Source organism: Macrotis lagotis, chromosome 1, assembly GCF_037893015.1.
Source record: "Macrotis lagotis isolate mMagLag1 chromosome 1, bilby.v1.9.chrom.fasta, whole genome shotgun sequence".
NCBI lineage: Eukaryota > Metazoa > Chordata > Mammalia > Peramelemorphia > Peramelidae > Macrotis > Macrotis lagotis.
In genome coordinates, this window is record NC_133658.1 from 520,317,913 (window position 1) to 520,342,685 (window position 24,773).

The 24,773-nt window shown below is 35.2% G+C and overlaps 1 protein-coding gene across 1 annotated transcript in view; it reads right to left on the bottom strand.

The window, feature by feature from the left end:
- LANCL3 (LanC like family member 3) overlaps positions 1-23,747 on the bottom strand; it is a 129,452-nt gene extending 105,705 nt beyond the window's left edge. The window contains exon 1 of the mRNA XM_074214198.1: positions 22,703-23,747. Within this exon, the coding sequence (XP_074070299.1) occupies positions 22,703-23,275 (573 nt within the window). The 5' untranslated portion in view covers positions 23,276-23,747. The remainder of the gene's footprint in view (positions 1-22,702) is intronic.
- Positions 23,748-24,773: the final 1,026 nt, after the last annotated feature.

A 24,773-nucleotide genomic window follows, 5' to 3' on the forward strand; every position in this document is an offset into this window, starting at 1 on the left:
ATAGAATCATAGATTTAAGACTAGAAGAGAGCTTAGCAGCCATCTATTCAATCACCTAACTTTACATAAGGAGAAACTGAGTCCCAGAGGTTAAAAGATTTGTTTAGCACCACAAAGGTAGTTAGTGACAGAAGTTGGATTTGAGCTTCCAACTTCTAACTTCAAAGTTTTTTCTATAGTACCATGTCATTGCTCATCTCAGAGAATCAGTTAAAAAGAATGTCATCTATCTTCTCAATATGAAATCTGGAATTAAATCTACATCATCAAGTGGAGACAAGAACATGTCATTCTTTAAAGTGAAATCTACCACTAGCTCGCTGTCAGTTTTCATTCATTTATCCATTTATTCGATCATTCAATAAACTAATAGGTTCCCTGTGTAAGATACCGTTTTAATAGCACTGAGATTTTTCCAAGGGAAAAAAAAATATATATATATATATATATGAATATTTTCCTTCAGAGGTAGCAAGATTTTTCTCATAACAAAGGAAAGGATGAAGATCTTTTGAAAAAATATGATTTTTTTGAGAAGAATAGAAAGAAAGTGGCAGAGGAATACACTGAAGTGAGGGGGGAAGAAAAGGAAAACTAGGGAATACTATTTCACACAATCATTATACAAACAAGGAGAAAATCAGTGAACTAGTGGTAAGAGGATGGAAGAATACACACACACACACACAAACACACACACACACACAGAATCAGATATAGAAATATAGTCACTCAACATGGTAATAAGAAGTAAAGGAGAGAAAAGAGGAGAAATCTGAGGAATAGCCAATTAAGGGAAGGATTAGATTGAAATAAAACAAACTGCAACTAGAGATGTGCAAAATATTTATAGTTTTTCTTAAAGTAGTAAAATGGGAATTTTGAGGAAGGGACACAAATTAGGAAATGTCTGAACAAATTTTGATATATCAACATGATGTAATATATTGTGCTGTAAGAAATGATGAAAAGATTGTTTTTAGGGAAACCTGGGAAGATTTGGATGAACTAATCCAGAAGAAAGTGGACCGAATCAGAACAATTTATATAATGACATCAACATGATAAAGATAATTTTGAAAGAAATGGCATTTCTGACTAATGCTATCTGAAATCATCAACTATGATTTCAGATGACTAAAGATGAAGCATGCTACTTACTTTCTTATAAAGAGGTGAAGGACTCAGATTGTAGAATGAGATATATTTTAAACTATGGTCAATGTAGGCATTTGTTTTGTTTGATTATGTATACTGGTAATAGAGGGTTTGTGGGATTTTGTGACTGTTCTTAACTGGAAGGGTATTTTTCAAGAGTGAGGGAGAAGTAAGATACTTGCTGGCTGAAAAAAAATAGATTTTAATTTAAAAAAGGGAAAAAATATCCCCAAATCTCACATAATCAATATGATGAAGTTGAAGAACAGAGAAACTGTGAAAAAGGGAAGCAAGACAACCTACAAAAATATTCAGAAAGAGACTGCTTTAATTTCCCACTTCAGGGAAATGGGTCTTCTCAATGTAGCTGGTCAATGAATAAACAACTTATTTCCCAAGAGAATTTCTGTACCATCCAGAAAAAATGCTATTGTATGAAAAAACTAAATTGGAATTATAGGATCATGAAACTAATGAGATTATGCTTATGAAATTATTTTGTAAATTAAGTATTATAGAGGCATGAGCTATCGCTATTGTTATTATCAATAACAGATACATTACTTTCCATTTAGCTTACAGAATCACAATATATTAAATAATATATTTATAATTATTAAATGTATTATAATTAGTTATATTATATGTGATAATTATAATTAATATAATTATATATGATGATACATAATATATAAATAAATCAATTTTTCCAATTCTCTTATTTTGCAAATGAGGACTTCAGTAGCCTAGAAAAAAGTAGTGACTTGCTCAAGATCACCCAGTTAATTGCTTAGGACCAGAACTCAGTTCTTCAGACACCCACTTCATTGGGTTTGATGCTTCTCACATTTTGTAATAATTTACTCTCTTTAAGTGCTTTCCAAAGGTCTCACCTCATGATACATTGAATGTTCATGCTGGCATTTCAGCTTAGACAATTCTCAAAGGAAAATGATATCCCATGGTCATTAAGCAAGTTAATTCTGTCACAGGATGAATGAATTCCTTTTAACCTCCTCCTCTCAAAAGATTACAGTTTCTTCCCTAAATGTACAACTTCATCACTTAGATCTGACAATGAACTTCTCCAAATGTAACTTGATTGGTCTGTAGAGGAGAGATATAGAATCGATAGTTCTATTTTCTCATTTTAAATATAGGGAAGTTGAGATCCAGAGAGGGTAGCTTCTACAAGGAATTTTAATAAAGTGTAGATACTGATATTAAAATTATGCATATGGGAACAGGGATGGAGCATCAACTTTAGAGTCAGAAGGATACGAAGTTAAAATCTGGCCTCAAACCTTACTAGTTGTGTGATCCTGGGCAAGTCATTCAACCCCAATTACCTCCAAAAATTAAATTTAAATATATATATATATATATATGTATATATACACACACATATTTGTATCTATGTGCATATTACTCTACTAAAATCCAACAGAGATATGACTCAGGATGTCGTGCCTTAGTGTAACATTGGGGATAGCCCTAGATTCTTGGAACTGTGTCCAAATGGGTAAAACCTTCCATAGCCTGCATTCCACTGACTCCATTCAAAAATGCAGGACTAGAAAAACAAAATGATCTATGAAATGACCTGAATTTAATGAAAAATGATAATTGAAAGAGAGAGATAGCAAGAGTTCCCAGTAGATTCAAAGTCAAGAGAGCTTAGCATTATTACTGAACACAAGTTACGACTGGTCTCTTTAAATGATTCAAGTACATAAAAATCTCATTATAAAGCAGGTGTTACTTGGCACTATGATTGTCATAAGTTCCCTGAAGACAGGGTTATTTTATTTTTTTGGTGTTCATTCTAAATGCTTGCTGAATGCCATGCCTTTCAATAGGGCCAAAAAGTTGCTTCATTTTTGAAGGGCATATAAATCCAGACATGAGCACTTCAACAAGATTCCTAATGAACAAACAAAAATCCCCCCCTAAATTCTAACTTATAATTGCTGTAATATATATATATATATGCATCCCCATAAGCTCTTCAAAAAGTGGAGAATCAAGTTATTTTATACTTTCTTTTGAAAACAGAAAAAGAGATAGGTAGGAATCAACTGATTCAAGGGAAATTAAAAATGCACAGCTTGTTACATTTACTATCATCTTTCAAAGTTTTATTTCAATCTACTAAATACAAAATACTTGGTTGTTTATAAGACTGAGATATTTAAAAAGTCACCTTTCTGGTCTCTTTTCCTGTACAGATCCAAAACTAAATAAAAAGAATCAAATAACCTCCCAATTCATCATAGTCCTTAATCCAATAATGATTTTTTCCCCATAGATTAATAAAAGATATGACTTAGCTGAGATCTAGAAAGCTCAGCTTTGGGTGATTAGGTGGGACAATTGCCTTCAAAATTTTACATAGATATGCTCAAAAGCTAAAATTGTATTGTAGATATTTATTCAGCAACAGTTAAAGGGAAAAGAAACATAAATCTTTGAGCCTTACTCTCATCAGAAGTGGCCCAGAGAGGGAATAACATACACATTCAATTGTGTATAGAAATCTTTTTTACCCTAAAGGAAAATGGAGGGGAGCAAAATGGATGGGAGAAAAGGGACAGGGGGAGGGGAGGAGGATGTAGGTGATAGAAGAGGGAAGATCTTAGGAGAGGGTAGTCAGATAGAACACACTTTTGGGGAGGGACAGGGTGAAAGGAAAGAGAATAAAGTAAATGGGAATAGGAGGAGAGGATGGAAGGAAATGCAGCTAACAGTAGCAATGATGGGAAAAATGATATTGAAGCAATTTCTCTAACAGATTGATGATAAAGAATACTATCCATACTATGCCAAAAGGACAATAAAAATGAGCATACCCTTTGACCCAGCAAGCAATACCACTACTGGGTCTATACCCTGAAGAGATGATGAAAAATGGTAAAAACATCACTTGTACAAAAATATTCATAGCAGCCCTGTTTGTGTTGGCAAAAAAAATTGGAAATCAAGTAAATGTCTTTCAATTGGGGAATGGCTTAGCAAACTGTGGTATATGTACATCATGGAACACTATTGTTCTATTAGAAACCAGGAAGGATGGGAATTCAGGGAAGCCTAGAGGGATTTGCATGAACTGTTGCTGAGTGAGATGAGCAGAACCAGAAAAACACTGTACACCCTAACAGCGACATGGGGGTGGTGTTCAACCTTGAAGGACTCATTCATTCCATCAGTGCAACAGTCGGGAACAATTTTAGGCTGTCTGCAAAGGAGAGTGCCATCTGTATCCAGATAAAGAGCCGTGGAGTTTGAACAAAGTTCAAGAACTATTCCCTTTAATTTAGGGGGAAAAACAGATATCTTATTGTCTGATCTTGTTATCTCTTAGATTTTTTGTTTCTTCCTTAAGGATATGATTTCTCTCTCATCACACTCAATTTGGATCAATGTACAACATGGAAACAAAATAAAGACTGACAGATTGCTTTCCATGGGGTGGGGGTGGGGGTGGGGGGAGGGAAGTAAGATTGGGGGAAAAATTGTAAAACTCAAATAATATTTAAAAAAAACATAAAAAAGAATGCTATCCATCCCAAAAACAGAGCTGATAGTGTCTGAATACAGATTGAAGCATACTTTTTTTTTCTCACTTTATTTTTCTTGAGGTTTCTCCTTTGTGGGGGGGAGTATGTTTACTTTAAAACATAACTATAGTAGTCATGTTTTTCAAAGCTACACATTTTTAACTATACCAAGTAACTTGCTTTTTCAATGGGGGGAATGGAGGTGGGAGGAAGGGAAAGAATTTAGAACTCAAGGTTTTGGAAGTAAATGTTGAAACTTGCTTTTGCATGCAGTAAGTAAATTTTTAAAAAAGAAAAAAATTAAAATTAATTTAAAAAAAAAACTTCTTGGGGAGGCTAGGTTGCACAGTGGATAGAGCACCGGCCCTGGAGTCAGGAGTATCTGAGTTCAAATCTGGCCTCAGACACTTATTAATTACCTAGCTGTGAGGCCTTGGGCAAGCCACTTAACCCCATTGCCTTGCAAAAAACCTAAAAAAAAGAAGAAAAAAACCTTCTTACCCAGAGTATCTATCCTTTAACTGTATACCACCACCTCCACCACCCAAAAAACCCTCAGTAACAATAACAAAAACAACTTTCAACTTCAAAGAAAAGATCTAGCAGCCAAAGGAAGCTGATGATTTTCATGAGGCTACATGACAAAGTATGCAAATATCCAGATTCCACAATGTGCAAGAGATTAAGGACAACCAGCTAAACTGAAAATCCAACAAGCAAAAGCACAGCTGCATCACTGGAAAAAAAAAGCTTTAAGGAGACAACAAACCAATTCAAAGTTGAATCTTCTTCATCCAAAAGGCTCAGATCTTATCCTTGTTCACAATGTTGATGTGTTCTCTTTGCAGTGATCATTCATGAATGACTTCCTATCAAGAACCCATACTTAAAGTAGTAAGTCAATAATTGCTATCAAAGAGTTTTACTAGGAACTTTTTCAGTGTGTGATTTTTTTTTTGTTATTTTCAACTCTCTCTAATCTGTTTTGTCTCTCCATTCACACCCCAAGGCCCTACTATAGCCCCACCACCACCTCTTATATCAGCTGCTTCAGCTGATTATCCAGCTTCCACACAATTGCTAAAGTCATCTTCCTGATTTGCAGGTCTGACATTGTCAATCCACCGCTCAAAACCCTTGGGTGGATCCTTATTGCCTCTAAATGAGTATTTTCCCATACCTGTTAGGTATGATGAAAGACCATGGGCATTGAGAAGGGTCATTTTGATTTTGCTCCAACAATACATGCAGTTTGACCCAATTTAACAATCATGTAAACATACCTCCTAGAGAGTGACTAAAATATCATGCCTGTATGTATTAATATTTTTCAAATACATAGAGATGCTAGGGTAATTCAGATCATCAGTCTGAAATAGAAGAGGACTCAGAAGCCTTCCATTCCAACCACTTTGTTAGTCAGATGAAGAAACAGGTCCATAAAGTTGTATGTGTCTTTCCATCACTGGAAGTAAGAATTAGAAGCAAGATTTGAATCTAGGTCCTCTGACTTCAAACCAGTATTTTTCCTCCCAGATCACATGGCACAAAGTGATTTAAAACCTTATTGAATTCAGAGTCAGTTTATGTCATAACATACTCTTTCAACCAAGTGATGCCAATAGTATAAATACTCTCACAGAGGTGTTTATGAAATTTTATATACATTAAAAAGGAGGTCCTCATGCTTGAAGAGTTTAAGAAACACTGCTCTATTAAAAAAAATTGCAAGCTCCTTAGGTTAGCATGGAAGGGCTTCCACAATTTGTACCTAAACTACGTTTATAGCTTCATTCCACAGCAACATCCTTAATGAAACCTTTTCTGAATCTATGCCCTTTTCAGGGAAGCACTCTCTACCTCCCCAAATTTTCCTGAGAACATTCTGTCCTCATCACCTCTATCTTGTAGCACCTCTATCTGTGTATATACTATATCATCCTTAAGTAAAACAAATCAGTTGAGGGGACAGATTAGGTTTTTTTATGTTTTTGTTTGTTCTTTTATCTTTGTGTCTTATAGGTTCTTGGAAAATGATTATCAAATTAAATTTTAATTCATTCTACTGAATAACTATACTACAATAATGCCACTCATGCAACTAAAAAGTCAGTCATAAATTTTAAAGTCTGGAAATTGTATTGAATCTATTACAGTTCAGAGCTTCAAGCTGCTCCAGATTCACCTTAACAATTGGTCCCCTTAACAATTAAACAAATATATTCCCTATAACATGAATAAAGTTTAGTGTTAAACAATTTGCAAAGTGCCTTCACATTTTTTATTTCATCTGATGTTTATTACTCAGACCTTTACAGCAATTTAGATTCAGGGTCATCTCTAGTCATCCTGATCCTTATCTGGCCACTGCACCCAGATGGCTCTGGAGAAGAAAGTGAGGCTGGTGACTTATCACAGCACCCTACTCACTCAAATCCAACTCGCCTACCTGTGATGCCATCACCTCCTTGATTTCATTTTCTTCTTCAGGAATGAAGGACAAATAACAAAAGCAGCATCTTAAGAATTACAAGATACTTTCCTCACATCAGTCCTATAAAGTACATAGTATAAGTTCTGTGATCTCTAATGTACAGATAAGAGAAGTGAAATTCTGGGAGGTTAAGTGATGTGTACATGGTTATACAGCTGACAAATGTGGGTACCAAAATTCACACCCAGATCTCCTGGCTCCAAGTCCAAAACATTTTCTGAGTCTCACCCAGTGTAGTGGGCTATTACCTTCATTTTTCAAATTGGAAACTAAGGTTCAGTGAGATTGAATCAGTTGTCCAAGGTCACACATACAGCAAGAGTTAGAACTAAGATCAGAACCCAGTTTTTTTGACATCTAGTGTAGTATTCTTTTCTCTAGAAGATGATTAATCTAGAAACTATCCATAAAAGCTTAAGAGCCCTTTTTGTTGACAATGAATAGAAATAAATAGGTTGTAATTTGCATTATTGGAGGGAATATCTATATTGATGAAATTGATGATCTCTTTAAATAATGCTATATATAATTTGGAATTTGTGAATTTGGGTTTTTAACACCTCAATTTTGTGTTTGGAATAAAACAAGAGAGGACAAATTCTGGAGAAATAAATCTATTGTAATCAACAAAATCAATTCTAGTAGCTCATGTGTAAATGTATAACCTTGACATAACCTTAGTTAAAAGCAGAAGGAAAGGGAAAGAGGGACAGGAAAAAGGACTTATTAAAAATCTTGGTAATTTTAAACAAATAATTTTGTGTGTAAATTAGACATTGTACATTTCCAAAAATGACACTTTCCAAAAACTAGCTTTCAGTTCAACAATCAGAAGATTTCAATTTGCCCATATGAAATCATTCAAATGAATTGCTTTAGAATGTCAAGAACTAGGCAAATTTCTTACTAAATGAAAGGGATTGCCTTCTGCCATCTCTATGCTGTAAAGGGACATATGACCAGATCCATAACTAAATCATCTCCCTGTCAATCAAGGAACTAATTCTAAGGACATTTACTGACAGATCCATAAATGCTGAGAAGTTTTCTTGAGAGACAAAATCAATCTACTATGAAAAATCTGATTTTTAAATTGTGGGTTATCTTTTTTAGCAAATGATCAACATCAACCTTGAATGATGTGTTTCTTATTTTTTCTTTCATGAAATTATGAACATTTCAACTTGCTTATTTATTTCCATAATAAATAGGCTACTGTGCATAAGTATTCAAAGAGCCATAGCTATGCCAGGAACATTTGAGGGAGGCAGAATCTAGAAATACGTGAAAAGAAACTGAACATAATATAATCAGGGCAGGGAGCAAAAAAAAAAAAAAAAAGAAGAAGAGGATTATATGCTGGAGGAAGGGAAGGGGAGGGGAAGAATAAAAAGCCTTAAGGCAAATTAGTAGGCAAAACACTGAAATGATATATTTATAGAGAAGGGAATCTTTCCACCCACCTTCCTAGCCACCATCAATCAATAATCATTTATTAAGCATTCATTATATGTACATTACTATGTACACTGTGCTGAACTTTGAGGAATCAAAGAAAATGCAAAATCAGGCCTTGTCATCAAAAAACTTACATTCTAATGAGGATGAGTGTATGTATGTATGTAGTACATGTATATGAAGGTATATGTTGTATATAAATATATACATTCATATATATATATATGTATATATATACATATATATATATATATCTATATATGTTTGTACTTCATTTTCAAATAAAACCATAACATCAGGGAGGTGATGCCATGATATGTACATGAAATGGATTTTAGTAAGGGGGTGATAGTGTGTGTGTGTGTATACACACACACACACACACACACACACATATGTGTACATTAAGTTTATATATATATTCAAAATAATGCAAGGTAATCTTAGAATGGAAGGAACTAACAGCAGAGGGGACCTTCTGTTAGAGGTACAATTTAACTTGAGTCTTGAAGAAAATCAATGATTCCAAGAGGTGGATGTGAGAAGCTGCATTCCAGGCAAAGTCTCCGATTAATTTTGATACTAATTTAAATTATTCGGAACTATCTCCTTCATAGTCTTGTTTCTGGATCTCCTATGATTTGATAGTTTATATCATTGTGGCATACTTGATAGTAGAAAGACAAGGGGTATTAATGAAAATTCTGTTCAGATAACTGAACAACTTTCTAGACTGCTTTGGAAGCCTGTGAGGATATCTAGAACTTACCCACTTCCTCAGAGGTGCTCTAAATTTTCTGAATTGACTAAGCTTGGAAGAAGTCCCTCAGATCTAAATCAGATTCATCCATTAATCCATACAAAGTTCATACAAATCCATTCTAAAATCCATACAGGATATTGACTGCACTAGAGTCCAGAGCTCATCCATGTTGAAGATTAAGATCACAATGAAAATGCAGCCACATTGTGTTAAATTTGTGCAGAGATTGGTAGTCATAGTAGTCCCTTTGGGTCAGCATGGATTAACTCATGTCCCAAACTGTGGTGGATGTACTTGCAGTCAGCAGGAAAAAGGATGACGTCCACAGCTACCCTACTACAGTTACCCTGAGTGCCTAAACTTGCCACACTTAGTAATAACTAATTGATGCCCTTAAAGACAGTTATTACCACTCCCAATCCTCAACACTAGCTTGGATAAATCAGGATAAAGAAATAAAAAAGAGAGGGGAATAAAAGTAGTAGTTAATTATACTACTCTAGAATAATCCTTATACTTTACATTTATATAACACTTTATGATGCTTTCATCTATGTCATCTTATTGAATTCTCACAACAAATTTACAAGATGAGTAGCATACATCTCCATTTTACAGATGAAGAAACTCAGACTCAGAAAAGTTAAGTAATTTGCTTTACATCATCCAATTAGTATATGGCAATGTCAGACCTAGAATCTAAGTCTTCTGATATACAGTCTGCCTACTTCTTACTCAACCTACCAGCTTCCTCCCTGTTTCTTCTTTCATCATGACCTCCAACATGTCTTCTTGTAAAAGACAGATTTACATATGATGCACTAAATTCCCTTGTCTGGCATAGCTGGAAAATGTATTTTATGGTAAATAAACATCATATATACTACATAGATTACTGTTTTTTTAGAGAATTAAAATAGAGTTGATACTAAGCTATTGTGAGAACTATTTAACTTTTCATTGATGATTCACAAGGCAGGATTTTTTAAGATTCTCAGTCATCATTACACATATCATGAGCCAATGCACTATGAATGTATAGAGTTAATGCTAACTGAATATCAAACAAGCTAACCTTTCTGTGTTTCAAAAGAATTTAGATTTTTATTCTTAACTCCTAACTGAGTAGAATCCTCTCTAACAGTCACATATGACTGTCAATTACTAGCTATGTCATTGGGCAACGATCTTATATCTTTGGTCATCAATTTCTTCCTCTATAAAAGAAGGAAGTTGAACTAAATGATCTCCAAATTCCCTTCCTGTTCCAAATCTGTGCTCCAGGATCACTCAAATATGGTATGACCTTATTTGCATGGAAATTTGATAACATAAACTTCAAGAAAACATGAACTGAATTGGGTAAATATATAGAATTATGTCTGGCATATGAATATGATTAGATGGCATTGATTAAAAAATACAGAGATGCAGTGGATTGTTATAAACTTATGTATGCAAGTTTTTTAAGTGAAAATGCTAAGTCTGGTCCACATTTAATTACTGTAGAGTATTGTGTCAAAAGGTTCCAGGCTGCATATTGGCATAAAAAATAAATTAATATCATTTATGTTGTACTATATATTTATTTTACTAAACATTTCCCAATTAGATTTTAATCTGATTTCACAATAATGAGTTTTACAGATATCCAATTCTGCTATTACTTGCCAGAACATTATTTTAGGAGCAGAAACTAAAATGATAAGTTGATTCCAAATGTTTTACTTTAGATTTCATTAAGTGTGGTCTGGCTAACTATTTAACTAGAACCAAAGGAAGACTCACATCCATTTAATCATCATTACTAGCAAAATGTCACTATCTAATTCAATTGTTTCATCCCAATATAAATACGTAATTAAATTTAGTTAAGTCCCAATTAATAAAGTTAAGGAATTCCCTAAAGTGGACACAAATATTTGAATATACACTATTTTAAATTATAATTGCATAATGATTGGTTTCAGTTCAATGAAAATATGTAGCACAAATTCAAATAATGTGACTACTTCAGTTTGACTTAAAGAAATATATATATATATATATATATATATATATATATATGAGAAAATACCATGTCCAGTATTTTGATGGTGAATTATTGGTAAGCAAAATATTTATTTTTCAAAATCTTAGGGGTAGGGAAGGCTGTAGGGAACTCACAGTAAGAAATTCCCTTTTTCAATGCAGCTCTATGATTTTTCTGCAAGTAACAGTTTAAAAGAGAACTGCAGTAAATGATTTACTAAAGATCACATGGTCAGTATGAGTCAATGGACCCAGGACTCTAAGTGCTCTTCTCTAGCCCCCTATATCATATTGCCTTTCTATAGTTAAAGCGCATAAATAATATTATCAATGAAATTGATAATTCATGGGTTGCATAAATGCTTTCTTAGAAAACTCCCCAGAACTTAGTTAAATTAATTAAATGTGTGGGAGGAAGAGGGGTGACTAAAATGTTGCAGGAACACTATCTTAATCCCTTCTTCCATTGGAAATCAAGTAAATGTCCTTCAATTGGGGAATGGCTTAGCAAACTGTGGTATATGTATGTCATGGAACACTATTGTTCTATTAGAAACCAGGAGGGATAGGATTTCAGGGAAGCCTGGAGGGATTTGCATGAACTGATGCTGAGTGAGATGAGCAGAACCAGAAAAACACTGTATACCCTAACAGCAACATGGGGGTGATGTTCAACCTTGAAGGACTCATTCATTCCATCAGTGCAACAGTCAGGAACAATTTTAGGCTGTCTGCAAAGGAGAGTGCCATCTGTATCCAGATAAAGAGCCGTGGAGTTTAAACAAAGTTCAAGGACTATTCCCTTTAATTTAGAAAAAAAAACAGATATCTCACTGTCTGATCTTGTTACCTCTTAGACTTCTTGTCTCTTCCTTAAGGATATGATTTATGATTTCTCTCTCATCAGACTCAATTTAGATCAATGTACAACATGGAAACAAAGTAAAGACTGACAGATTGCTTTCCATGGGGGGGGGGAGTAAGATTGGGGTGAAAATTGTAAAACTCAAATAATATCTTTAATAAAAATAAAATAAAATAAAATAAATAAAATAAAATAAAAAAATAAAATAAAATAAAATAAAATAAAATAAAATAAAATAAAATCCCTTCTTCCCCTGAGATGAGGCTTGTTTTCTTAAAAGATGATCCTTTAGGAGGCTGCTGGGTGGAGTCAGGAGTACCAGAGTTCAAATGTGATTTCAGACACTTAACAATTACCTAGCTGTGTGGCCTTGGGCAAGCCACTTAACCCCATTTGCCTTGCAAAAACCTAAAAAAAAAAAAAAAAAAAAAAAAAAAAGATTATACTTTAGACTTGTTTAACTAGGGGCAAGATCAAGAGCTCAGACCACTGATGTCACACTGCATGAGTGCAAAGCAAAACAAGACTCCAAAGAGGGCTCAGATGCTTGATTGGTGAATCATGATGGAACCTTGTGTCAACTGAATCAGTACAATAGGATTCTTAATTTCTAACCTTATGGAAAGCAATTCTCCTGCAATGGCTATGTAAATTTCCTTAAAAAAAAAAAAACAGGGGCTGCTAGGTGGTACAGTGGCTAGAGCACCAGCCCTGGAGTCAGGAGAACCTGAGTTCAAATTTGACCTCAGATCCTTAATATTTATCTAGCTGTCTGACCTTGGGTGAGTCACTTACCCTCATTGCTTTGCAAAAAAATAAAAAATAAAAATAAATATTGAATGATGTATTAGAATCTCATTTTATTCCAATATTGAGCCTAAACTATCATGCAAATAGCCTCAGTCAGGCTCAACCCAGAACATGAAAAAGAAATACTTACTATGAGAAAAGAATAACAAGATTGATAATAGCTAACTTTTATGTGGCACCTACTATGTGTCAGTCACTGCACAGTGCTTTGTAAATATTATCTCATTTGATCCTCACAATAATCCTATAGGAGACAGCTTTATTCCCATTTTACAGATGAGAAAAGGGAGGCAAGCAGACTTGCCCAGGGTCACATAGCTAATAAGTAACTAAATCAGATTTGAACTTACTCTTTTTGACTACAAACCTTGAGCTCTAAGCACTTGTACCACCTAACTGCCTTACATAGTAACGTCATATATATATATATATATATATATATATATATATATATATATATACACATATATACATACATGGGGGGAGGGTCAGCTTAGTTACAGAGCTACTCTTCTTTAATTTATGACAAAATCAATAATTTCCTTTGAATTTTTTGAAACTTCTGATTTTTAAAGCCTTGTATCACTAAATATTCAAGTAATTCCTGACGTGAATTCCAAAATCATCTTTCCTTACATAATAAACAATTCGGTTTTTTTGCTGAGACATCTAGTCTTTCCTTTGCAATTCTTTACAATAGCACTTAAGTAATAATATATTGCCCTTGGAGAAATGAAGTTCATGAATTGGTGGGGCATGTATTTGGATTTCTTTTTCCAATAAGGAGTAGGGAGCAAGTTTTAAGTTGAACTATACATACTTTCCCCACTCAGTCCTCCTTCTGATTCATAGTACATATTTAGAGATGATTAAGAGACTTATGGGTGAAGTTTGTGTAAGTGGGATAAAACAAAGCTAAATAAGTAATAAAAATTCGTGTAAAGAGTTTTATCACATTAGAGCCCTAAATGGGTTATCCTACAACAGAGCACCATCTGACTACAACTCATGAAATCTCTTTAATTGTAAATAATGGGGAGAAGGGAATGATTTTGATTTAGGAAAAAGTCTGAATTATGGGATATTTAAACATGATAATTATTTCTTTTGAAAGTAAGTATGGGACAGCTAAGTGATGTAGTGGATAGAGCACTGACCCTGGAATCAGGAGGACCTGGGTTCAAATTTGAGTTCAGACACTTAATAATTACCTTGCTGTATGACCTTGGGCAAGTCACTTAAACCTATTGTCTTGCAAAAAGGAAAATAAGTAAGTACATATTAAATTGGAATGCATATAGTATAGTCACCTAAATAAATGGATATATCTAAATGGGTGTATATTAAATAATCACTTTTTTAATAAATAAAATGAATGAGTAGAAAATCATACTTCATGCAAGAATTATATGCATAAGAATATACGAGAAGGGGTGGCTAGGTGGCATAGTGGATAAAGTACCGGCCCTGGAGTCAGGAGTACCTGGGTTCAAATCCGGTCTCAGACACTTAATAATTACCTAGCTGTGTGGCCTTGGGCAAGCCACTTAACCCCATTGACCTTGCAAAAAACCTAAAAAAAAATTTATAAAAAAAAAAGAATATACAATAAACAAATGTTTTTAACCCATAAAATTAATTAATTAAAAGATCCAGTAGTTAATGATCTTTTTTTAAGGAATTTCCTTCCTGATCTTTGGCTTGAACAATCTATTGAATTTAGTACATATTTTCTTTGATTATTAGCAAGATGCTGCATGTCTTTCTACTGACAAAAATCACTTCAAGCTTTTTATTCAGTGAAAATCAGTAAATTATAAGTTTTTGTTCTCACAAATTCTAAATAGGTGGCATCCAAATTAATATATTTTTGCTGTACCTTTTTTTTTGTAGTAAAGAGGAACTTGGGTTTAGAGATATAAGGGATGTCAGATATCATTTAGCCCAACCTCCTCATTTTACATATGAGAAAAATAAGGTTCAAAGAGTTTACAGAGTAAGTCCCAGACATGAAATTTGAACCCAGGACTTCCAGTAGCTCCAAATGTGATGTTTATTCCACTGAAACGCAAAGATCCTAAGTGATAACTAGCTGGAATCAGTCCATCAGAACCTATGAAGTCCATAGAACACTATAGAGTAATGGGAAGGAGGGGTAGGTATAGACAAGATAGGGACCTTCTAATGCAACCTTCATAATCAAGGTAGTCAGATGAATTGCTTTTAAAATGTCATAAATTAAGGCATAGAGAGGCAATACCTAAGGGAGTTCTGCAGAGTGCCTGCAGCTGTAAAAACAACTCTGATCCATGGAGAGCAAAAGGATAATTCAAAGGGATTATTAAATCAGGGATGGTGCCTAGATTCTTCATCTGCTTTGACACATAATCTACCTGGGTAGATCAGTTTATCTACCTATAAAGTAAGAAGAACTCAGCTCCAGTATTAATGAATGCCAATATCTTAAGTATTACTGTTTCCAATAGGAACACAAGTCTGGGTATTATTCCTTGAATACTGGGCAATATGGCTCAAGATTTTCTCCTAATGGAAAGAAAGTAAAGAATAAAAGTGATGGAGGAGTGTGGTTCTTTTACCAAAGCGAGTTTTTCACAGACAGGCATTATGGTATAGAGAGGCAATAACCTGGGTTCAAATCCTAGTTCAGCTACTTCTTAGAAGTAGGTACCTAGGGTATTGCTTCTGTGGCTGCTTTTCAATCACATCTGTCTATGTGACCTCACTGGAATTTTCTTGACAAAGATACTGGAGTGGTTTGCCATTTCTTTCTCCAGTTCATTTTACAGATGAGGAATTTAGGCAAACAAGATAAGGTGACTTGCCCAGGGTCACACAATTAGTAACTATCTGAGACCAGATTTGAATTCATGAAGATGTGTCTTCCTAATTCCAAGCCCAGTGCTCTATTCACTTTACCATCTAGCTGTCCAGGCAAATTGCTTAACTTCCCTTATTCTCCATTTCTTCCTCTCTTGTGAAACTTGAGCAATCTGCATCCCAGAACTGCTATAAGGATTAGAGTTGAAGAGATACACTTACTATCTTTGTATATAGTACTTTGTAACCATAAAATGTTACATAAGTGTCAATTCTTATTTATGTCTTGAATCAGAACCATGAACACATATGTTAACAAGCTTGTCATTTATAATATGCATGTAATTCTTTTGCCACATACACAAAAAGGTGAAGGTTTTTCAATAACAAAAAGCATACGTGATGTTTGAAACACTAGAATAGTATTAATGCTATAAATACTAGGCATTAAAATTAGCAATTTATCTGTATACCAGTTAATAACAAAGAAGTACTGGAAGAAAACAGATTCAGAACATTTCCAGAAAAGCCATTTTGTGGGTGGGAATTCAATGAATCCCCACAGTGTTTGCCTTGAGGTTGATGATGGCATGGTTGCCATGGACACTGCATTTCACTCTACTAGAGCACGTGGGATCCATTCTGTTCAAGCCCCACTACTATTACTCTGAAAAAAAGTGCTACAGCTATTGCTTGTTTTCTTACCAACCATTTGCACAGTATCTTCTCAGTAATGACTACAACTTTCCAGTCTAATCTGGGAAACCATGATTCCTTATGGGATCAAAAGCAAAGTCACACTTCAACATGTCAAAGTCAAACAACTGTGTCATAGAAGGTTAAATCTATTCAGTACAATGAGATTGGATCTAATAAAATATGGTCCTTAGTCCAGCATGACAAATTTAAAACCACATATGGAAAAAATCAGTTCTTACAAGACAACGCTTATCAAGAAATAACAAGGTCAATAGTCTGCAAGTTTTGTGAGTTGCCCTAGTAACTAAACCCACAGGGAAAGAGAAATAATTGGGAAATGATAAATGGTGCTATGATGAGCATAAATAATGTATGAGAATAACATTGTCCTTTATGGGACAAATAAAATAAGTATCAACACATTAATTGGATCCAATTAAAAATGCAGTCAGATATCCAGTTTGAAAAATTGAATGACAGAGAGTAATACTTGTTTTGACAAGCTATAAGTCCCTATGCTTATGCCAGTTTAAAAAATTAGATGATACTGGAGATTACTCAAGAAGAAATCAATTGGCTCTTACTTTAGAACCAAATGTACGAGAAGCATAATTTGTTAAATAAAGCAGCAACAATTAAATTAACCAAGTAAATGAGAAATGAACAAGATCTGTCATTTTTATTTTAAAAGTTCACTTACTACTCACAGTATTACAAAACAAGTTAAATGAGGGTATAGAGAGGTCATTAGGATATAGTTATTTTCAGTGAAAAAAATTATGTGATCAATATGCCCATAATAATTCTTTCATATTTCTTCAATTGGACAACCAAAATTTATGAAATAAAGTTAACAGGAAATATGCAATAATGATAATACAAAGGAAATTTATTATTTTTAGCACATATACATCAGCAATATTTTAATGAAAGAACTGATGTCAAGAAACTATGCCTAAGATTATCTTAAAACATCTGAGTGGGTCTGTTAAGAAAAGAAAAGCATAAAGAGGGAAAACTATAAAGAACAAATATTATCCAAACTGCCTTCATTTAAAAATGATTCATTTGTTACATTTTGAGTTTTGGTCAATTCTCTTCTATATCACAAAAATAAAATTCAGTTGGGAGAAATTTTGAGACATCAAAAATTTCAATAGCTAGCAAATTGTTGAGGGTTTTTTCCTATCTAATCTTTAAGTAGTATAATAGAGTGTCATCTTCTGAGTTTTTAAGAAACCAATTTAAGGGTTGACCTGAATTGAACTATTTTGTTCCAATGACATTGATCTATATCCAAAACCTGAAACTTTTCATTTTTCTTATTTAATATTATGAGATTATGGTTTTCCAAAAGAAAGAATCTTTTCCTTTCATAAATATAGAGAGATTCTTTCCTGGTCACTGTTAAAAAAAACATTAGTTATAAAAATATCATGGAGTACATCTAAATTTAAATAAACAACAAAATAATTGTAGGATCAGTCAATTTTTGCCTCTGTATAAATCCATATGATATAAAATATTTATGATATTCCATACCACATCAATTATAATGCTCTGGCTCATGTGTACCAAAGAATCTTAGAATACTTCAGAATATATATAGAGATCCCCACATTTTACTGCTTTCAGAACCATCAAATAATTAGGGTTTGGGTTAAGCCCAGATACAAACCTTTTTTGGTGGCTCAGGATTTCCCAGACTGGTTCTAGTTCTGACTTAAACACCTGGAATCACCACCTCTTATATCTCTCACTAAGTTCCCATTGGCCAATGGCAATTAACTCTCGTCAGTTCATTCAAAGACCCCTTAAGATTATCTGGGCTCATTTTATACCTTTTTCAAGCTCCAATCATTTCCTAATGTTTTCCAGGTTCATGACTCCCCTTTCACAGGAAAGTGTTCCTTTCTCAGAATCCTGATTTACAATATTTTTAATACTGAAAACTTAAAACAATAACTTTGCAATTCACATTCACCAGAAGAGAATGGTTATCTTCATCATGATTTATAACAAAGAAAAGGGCAGGAAGCAATTAAAAAAGGGGGGGAATGTAGAGATCACTGCTAAAAAGAAATTCCACTTGCTTAATGATTGTGCCTATATGTGAATCTGATTTAGCTAGCTGAGTTACTGTGTTCATTGACTATGAATAGTATCCAGTGTTTTAATGCAAAATAGCCAAGTTATTCATTAAGTTTAACAGTGAAATATGAGTAAGAACTATTTTTATATTTTATTCTCTTACAATCCAAGAGCCCTAATTGTTAAATTCAGACACAAGTGGTTTGATTTTTTTGGTTGGTAGTGGAAATAAGTTTTGAAAAGTTCATATGACTATCTAGATGAAACACTTATTGCAACTGTTTTTTCTTTTTCTTTTCATCAACTAAAAATAAACTCAAAATATGCTGCAAAATTACACCAGAAGCACAAAGACATTGATATTCACAGATCTCAAGCTAAGGAAAGGCCCTTAGGTATTATCAAGTCCACTGGTATCAAACTCAAATAGAAACAGAAGGATTACACCATGCAGAAGTCTCTTTGTGAACTATATGTGGACTTAGTTTTAAAATGTACTGTTAATCTACATTTTATTATATTTTTACTTATTTTGTTAATTTTTTTCATTTGCATTTTTAATATGATTCTGACTGGACACAGGAATAATGTCCACCATCTGTATATTTTATACCTCTGATTTAGTTTAATGCCTTCAACTGATAAATACAAAACTGAGGCACAGGAAAGCTAAGTGATTAGTTTGAGTAATCAGCAGATCCAATCTTAGAATCAACAGATCAATCACTTTATATATGTGGCAACTTCCTCCAATAGCATGATGGCAATTCCTCCATGCCTTAGTTTATTTTCGTGGGTTATTATACTTGAAAAATATTCTCACCCAGTGGCCAACCTTCTAGTGATGAGGCATTCCACACCTAACTAGAGTGGTATGAATTTGAATCATTTCCAGTTTGACAAAATCTGGCATAGTCTTTTCTCTGCTGTCACTGACTTCAAGAAAGCCTTCTAGAAGTTATCTGGGTCACCTCCAGTGCTACAAGGAGGCACTGAAGCAAGATTTCCAAATAAGCAAGTAAACTGAGTTCTCAAAAATAAATGAGATGGGAAAAATCATTTTAACCAATCAAAATAATAAATACCAATAAATCAAACATGATGAGTACTTATTATATAAGAATATAATTCAGTGCTGAGAGCTGTGAGGGATATGGAATATTGTATTATACAAACTAGAGGGAAGAAGAAATCATTTTATTTTTTGAGCAGAGGAACAGTGTTATAAAATTAGTTTGTTATCTTATACAGGGTGGATTGGAGCTAACACAAACTATAGAATCAAGGATAGAATCCAAATAGAAGATAATTGTGATAATCTGGACAGGAGATAAGATAGCCTGGGTCAGGGTGGTGACAACAATAATGTATATGAAAAGAAAATTTTAAAGAAATTTTGAAAAAAGAAAAATCCACAAGTCTTGGTGCAAAATTTCTGATAGTAACTAAAGACCTATGGAATAGGTAATTATGTTAGACTATCTCTAGTTTCCTTCCTATGTCCACAATGCTCAGTTTCTAAGGAAATGCTAATCATTATCCTCTTTCATGAATCACCTCTCTTTCTTATTTGTACCCTCCATCCTCTAGCTATTCTACCCTGAATATCTGTGACTTACTAGAAATGACAGAATTGCTTAAATTCATAACTATTGTTTATTTATAGTAGTTCTTTCTTCTAGGAACCAGAGACAAATGGAAAGGACTTGAAAACTGAAATACAAAAAAGATAGGTATGGCCTAGTAGGAGGGTAGAAAAGAGGTGTCAGTAAATGTCTATGTAGATAAGTGACCTCCTCCAAATTGTGACCCAAAGGCTACAACTGTCCTAGTCAAGATTTCCTGCCTATGATTTGATCTGTCTTCTCCCACTCTGCCATATACTTCTGGTGTAGGGGACTTTAGTCAAAGACAATGAGTGAGGAAAAGATCAACCAAATCATCATAACCTGGGATGGGGGTGAGGGATACTGCTGAAAATGCAATTTGAATCTTCTGAAAATTTTACAGCATCTAAGAAGCAGTAGGAAATCTAATGTAAAACTCTGTAAATACCCTTATGGCTCTAATTAAATATTATGAAAATAACCCTTGAGAAAGTCCTATATCAGTGACTATTGCATTAAAAGCCTTTATCACAGAAACATGTCAGCCTTTCTCTTACTGTGAACAAGCTTCCTGTCTCACTTTAATTGATTCATCACCTTCTGAAAATCAAGAAAATATAGAGTGTGAATCTGTGGGATTTAGCTTGTTAGTTACAGCTTTTAAAATAGACTCTATGTATACTTTTACCTTTTCTTCAAACACCTCATTCACCCAAATAAAATCAACTAAAATTCAAGTGTTATATCCTCAAAAGACCTATATTTGGCCTAGTAAACTTTTTCCCTAATAAAATTAAATGTAATGACTTCCAGACAATTCTATTACTGGTTACTATGATCTTTTCTGAGGCTACATTCCACTCAATAGGAGTCAAGATATTGTCCATTAAACTATCCCCCCCCCCCCATAATTACTTTTTTTTTCAGAAGTGAAATCAGAAAGGGGGAAAGGAAAAAAAATCTTGAGTAACTAAATTCAGTCCAACTCTAAAAGGCACTAAAAAGTAGTTTATCAGAATCCCATGATCTATAAAGAAAATCTGTGATGTTAACTAAGGTTAAGTGACAAATTTTTAGGAAAAAAAATAGCAATTTCCATACAAAATCATGATTGTCTTTTGTCCAATAGAACATAATTTCCAGAGCACAGACACTGTTTAAGCTTTTGTACTTTCATATGGTCATCAACTGAGAGATAATTTATTCTAGTAGAGAGAAGACTGATCTTGGAGTCAGGAAGATTTGAGTTCAAGTTCCTTCTCTGAAAGTTGTGTGACCTTGGATAAGTCATTTAATGTCTCAATTCTTCAGGACCATTTGCAAAGAAAGTACCAGACATGCATTGATAGGAGCTTCCTCCATGAGGAGAACCTATATCAGTGAAATCCCAGGTCCAGTTTCTATCCTCAGTATCTGACACATAGTAGGATCTTAATAGTGTGTGCTGAATGTTCTTTGTGCAAGATTTATTTATTCAATAAAGTCACATTCCATTTTTCAAGGTAGTGTTTTTGAAGGCATTAAATGGATTGGAATCTAGCCTGAATGTTAAATAAATCCCAAACCTACAGCAAGGCAGTAATTCTTGTCTTTGGTTTCTTTCCAAGGCGTCGGAAGAAGCAACTTACTCTCACATGACTGCATAGAAACAATAGCTGGCAAACAGTCAAAAAAAAAGTCGTTAATTTTTTTAGTACTTCAAAGTGAAGTAAATCTGTAGTGTTTTGAGTAAGGATTCAAAGAAAGGGAAACCCCTTTTATATTTGATGGGAGAATCTCACAACAGTATGCTACTGTGGAAAGAGCACTAAATTCAGCAAAAAGGGACTTCATCTCCTGGGGTCTAAAGCTCTGCTTAGCTGGCTATGTGACCTTGGGCAAGTCATTTGAATTTCTCAGAATCTTAATTTTCTCCTTTGTTTAATGACAATTCCTCCCAGACCTATGCCCCCTTTCCCCCTTGAAATTGAAATCCAACTTACATTTTCCCGAATGTGGTTGGGTAAAGAGCCTAAGACTGATTTTTTAAAAATCAATAAAAAAAATCACATAGCCAGGAATTAACAAAGTCCAATGGGTAAAAAAAAACAAAACCCAGATGGAAGCAAATTGGAGAAGGAATAAGGAAAGAGGCTGAATGGAGACAGAGACAGAAACAATGATAAGACAGGGAAAGATTGAGGATGAGATAAAGTGGCAGAGGCTACTGATATGACAGATACTTGAAAAAGAGAAGGGAAGAGGAAAGAATGGGAACAGAGAAATAGAGACTGAGCACTAAAGAGAGGAAGTCGGGGAGGCGCTCAGGAAGAGAGAAAGGGGAATCCTTACCTCCAGAGAGAGTTTCTGTTTGAGCACCAGGGCTGCGCACAGGTATCCCGCGCGACCCACGAACAGTTCGTCGGAACCGCACTCCAAGAAGGAGACGGGGGCGCAGATGGCACACAGCTCCCGGAACTTGCCCAGGGGCTGCACATAGTCAGGCCGGCCCAGGGCGTGGTAGACTAGAGCCGCCACCGCGTAGACACCGGCTCCCCCCAGCAAGAAGGCAGCGCGAGTGTCCGCGTCGGGCTCCCCCCACTCCTCGGCGCGGGTGCAGGCGTCGATGAGCCGCTTGGCCAAACGCAGATACCTCTCTCGGGACGGGGCGAAAAGAGGGCACTGGGAGACGTGGTACAGCATGTAGGCCACCCCAGCCACGCCGCTGTACAGACCCCCTTGGCAGCAGCTCTCCCGGGCCGCCGCCCCCTTGGAGTCCCCGCCGCTTCCAAGCTGAGGCAGCTCCTTCAGAATGCGGTCGATGGTGGTGGTGACCAAGGGCGCTACCGCCTCCTTGCACTGGCCAGCCAGCAGGCTGCCCTGGTAGTCATCGAAGCGGTTGGCGAAGCAGCGTTTGCTGTCCATGTCTCCCACCTCCCCCTGATCTCTCTCTCTCTCTCTCTCTCTCTCTCTCTCTCTCTCTCTCTCTCTCTCTCTCTCTCCTTCCAATCAAAAATAACCCAGAGAGAGCTGGGGGGGGGGGGGTAGGGGGTGGAGTGTGTAAATTCAGGGGCTGGTGGAGAAGGTACCCCTCGAAGACCACCTACACCCCTGCTCTCCCGAGAAATTAAATGGATGCAGCAGGGAAAGAAGGGAAGAAACGAGAGAGGTGAGAAGAGAAGGGGAAATCACAGAATGACAAGCAGAGGCTGACAAAGTGGGTCACGAGTGGTGACCGATAGAGCTGCCGCGGATGCTCTGGAGGTTGTAGCCAGAGAACAGAGTCCGGGGTGACCCAAGAGGCTGCCTCGTTTCCTCTAAGGACTGGCTGCTGCCGCTGCTGTAGCCTCTACTGCCACTACCTAGCAGCCTCTCACTCTCACCACCTTTTCTCTCTTCAGGCAGAGTCCAGACGAACAAAAGGGGAAGAGATTATTTGATTTAACCTATTGCTAAACTGCAATCACACATCCCGCCCCGCCTCTGGCTCCTCCCCTTCCACTTGTTCCATTCTGAAAGTGGAGAGATGCCACCTGGAGGGGCTAGGAGCGCGCCACCCCAGGAGTAGCCACTTCAGCGTACAGTTTTCTTGATTCTGAAATGCTGAATCTAGGCGTGCACCCTTTGCTAAAGATGAAGAGAGTGTTCAGTAAGAAAGTTGGTTGCTTTTTTCTTGTGCTTTTAAGAAACTGCTACACCCTTTGGGGGTACTCACATTTTCTTAAACCCAGAAGTTATATAGATTTTGTGCAGAAAAAAAATCTTCTTAGAGAAGTTGTCACCGATTTGGTGAAATTCAAAATATTGTTCATTTCATATTTGAGTACATGATTTTGGATACTTTAATAATGCAAAAAAAACCATATTAACAGTTTAAGAGTTTAACATCTTGGAATTAGTATAAGAGAACACAGCATTGATTTATTTTATTATTGTTATCAACAATAATACTTAGATTCCTTGAGCTCTTTAAGCTGCTTCTACTCCTTTCTAGGTCCTCCTCTTGCTTTCAATTTGAGAAATCTAAGACCAAAAAAAAAAAGTAAGTGGATGAGGATTTAAGATTTCCATAAAAATTTCTAATGGTGAAATTTCCAGTGACTGGAAAGATGAAATTATTTTGGGCAGGGGAAATCAATTATTCTATTTACAGGATCATAAAAGGGGCGTGCTTATAAATGTTTAACAATTGTGTCTACAGAAAAATAGAGACAGGGCATACTTTTAAATTTAATCTGTATGGACAGCGTAACTGAGAACATGTTAACAATATAATCAACAAACTACATCCAGGCTTAATTTGTAATATTTGCTGATTTCTGTAGTATATGTATTAATGCTCATAATTGAAATTTAACAATCAACTTTCCTAGCACACACTTTGATCATTAAAATCATAGAATTTAGAATTAGAGGAGACAGA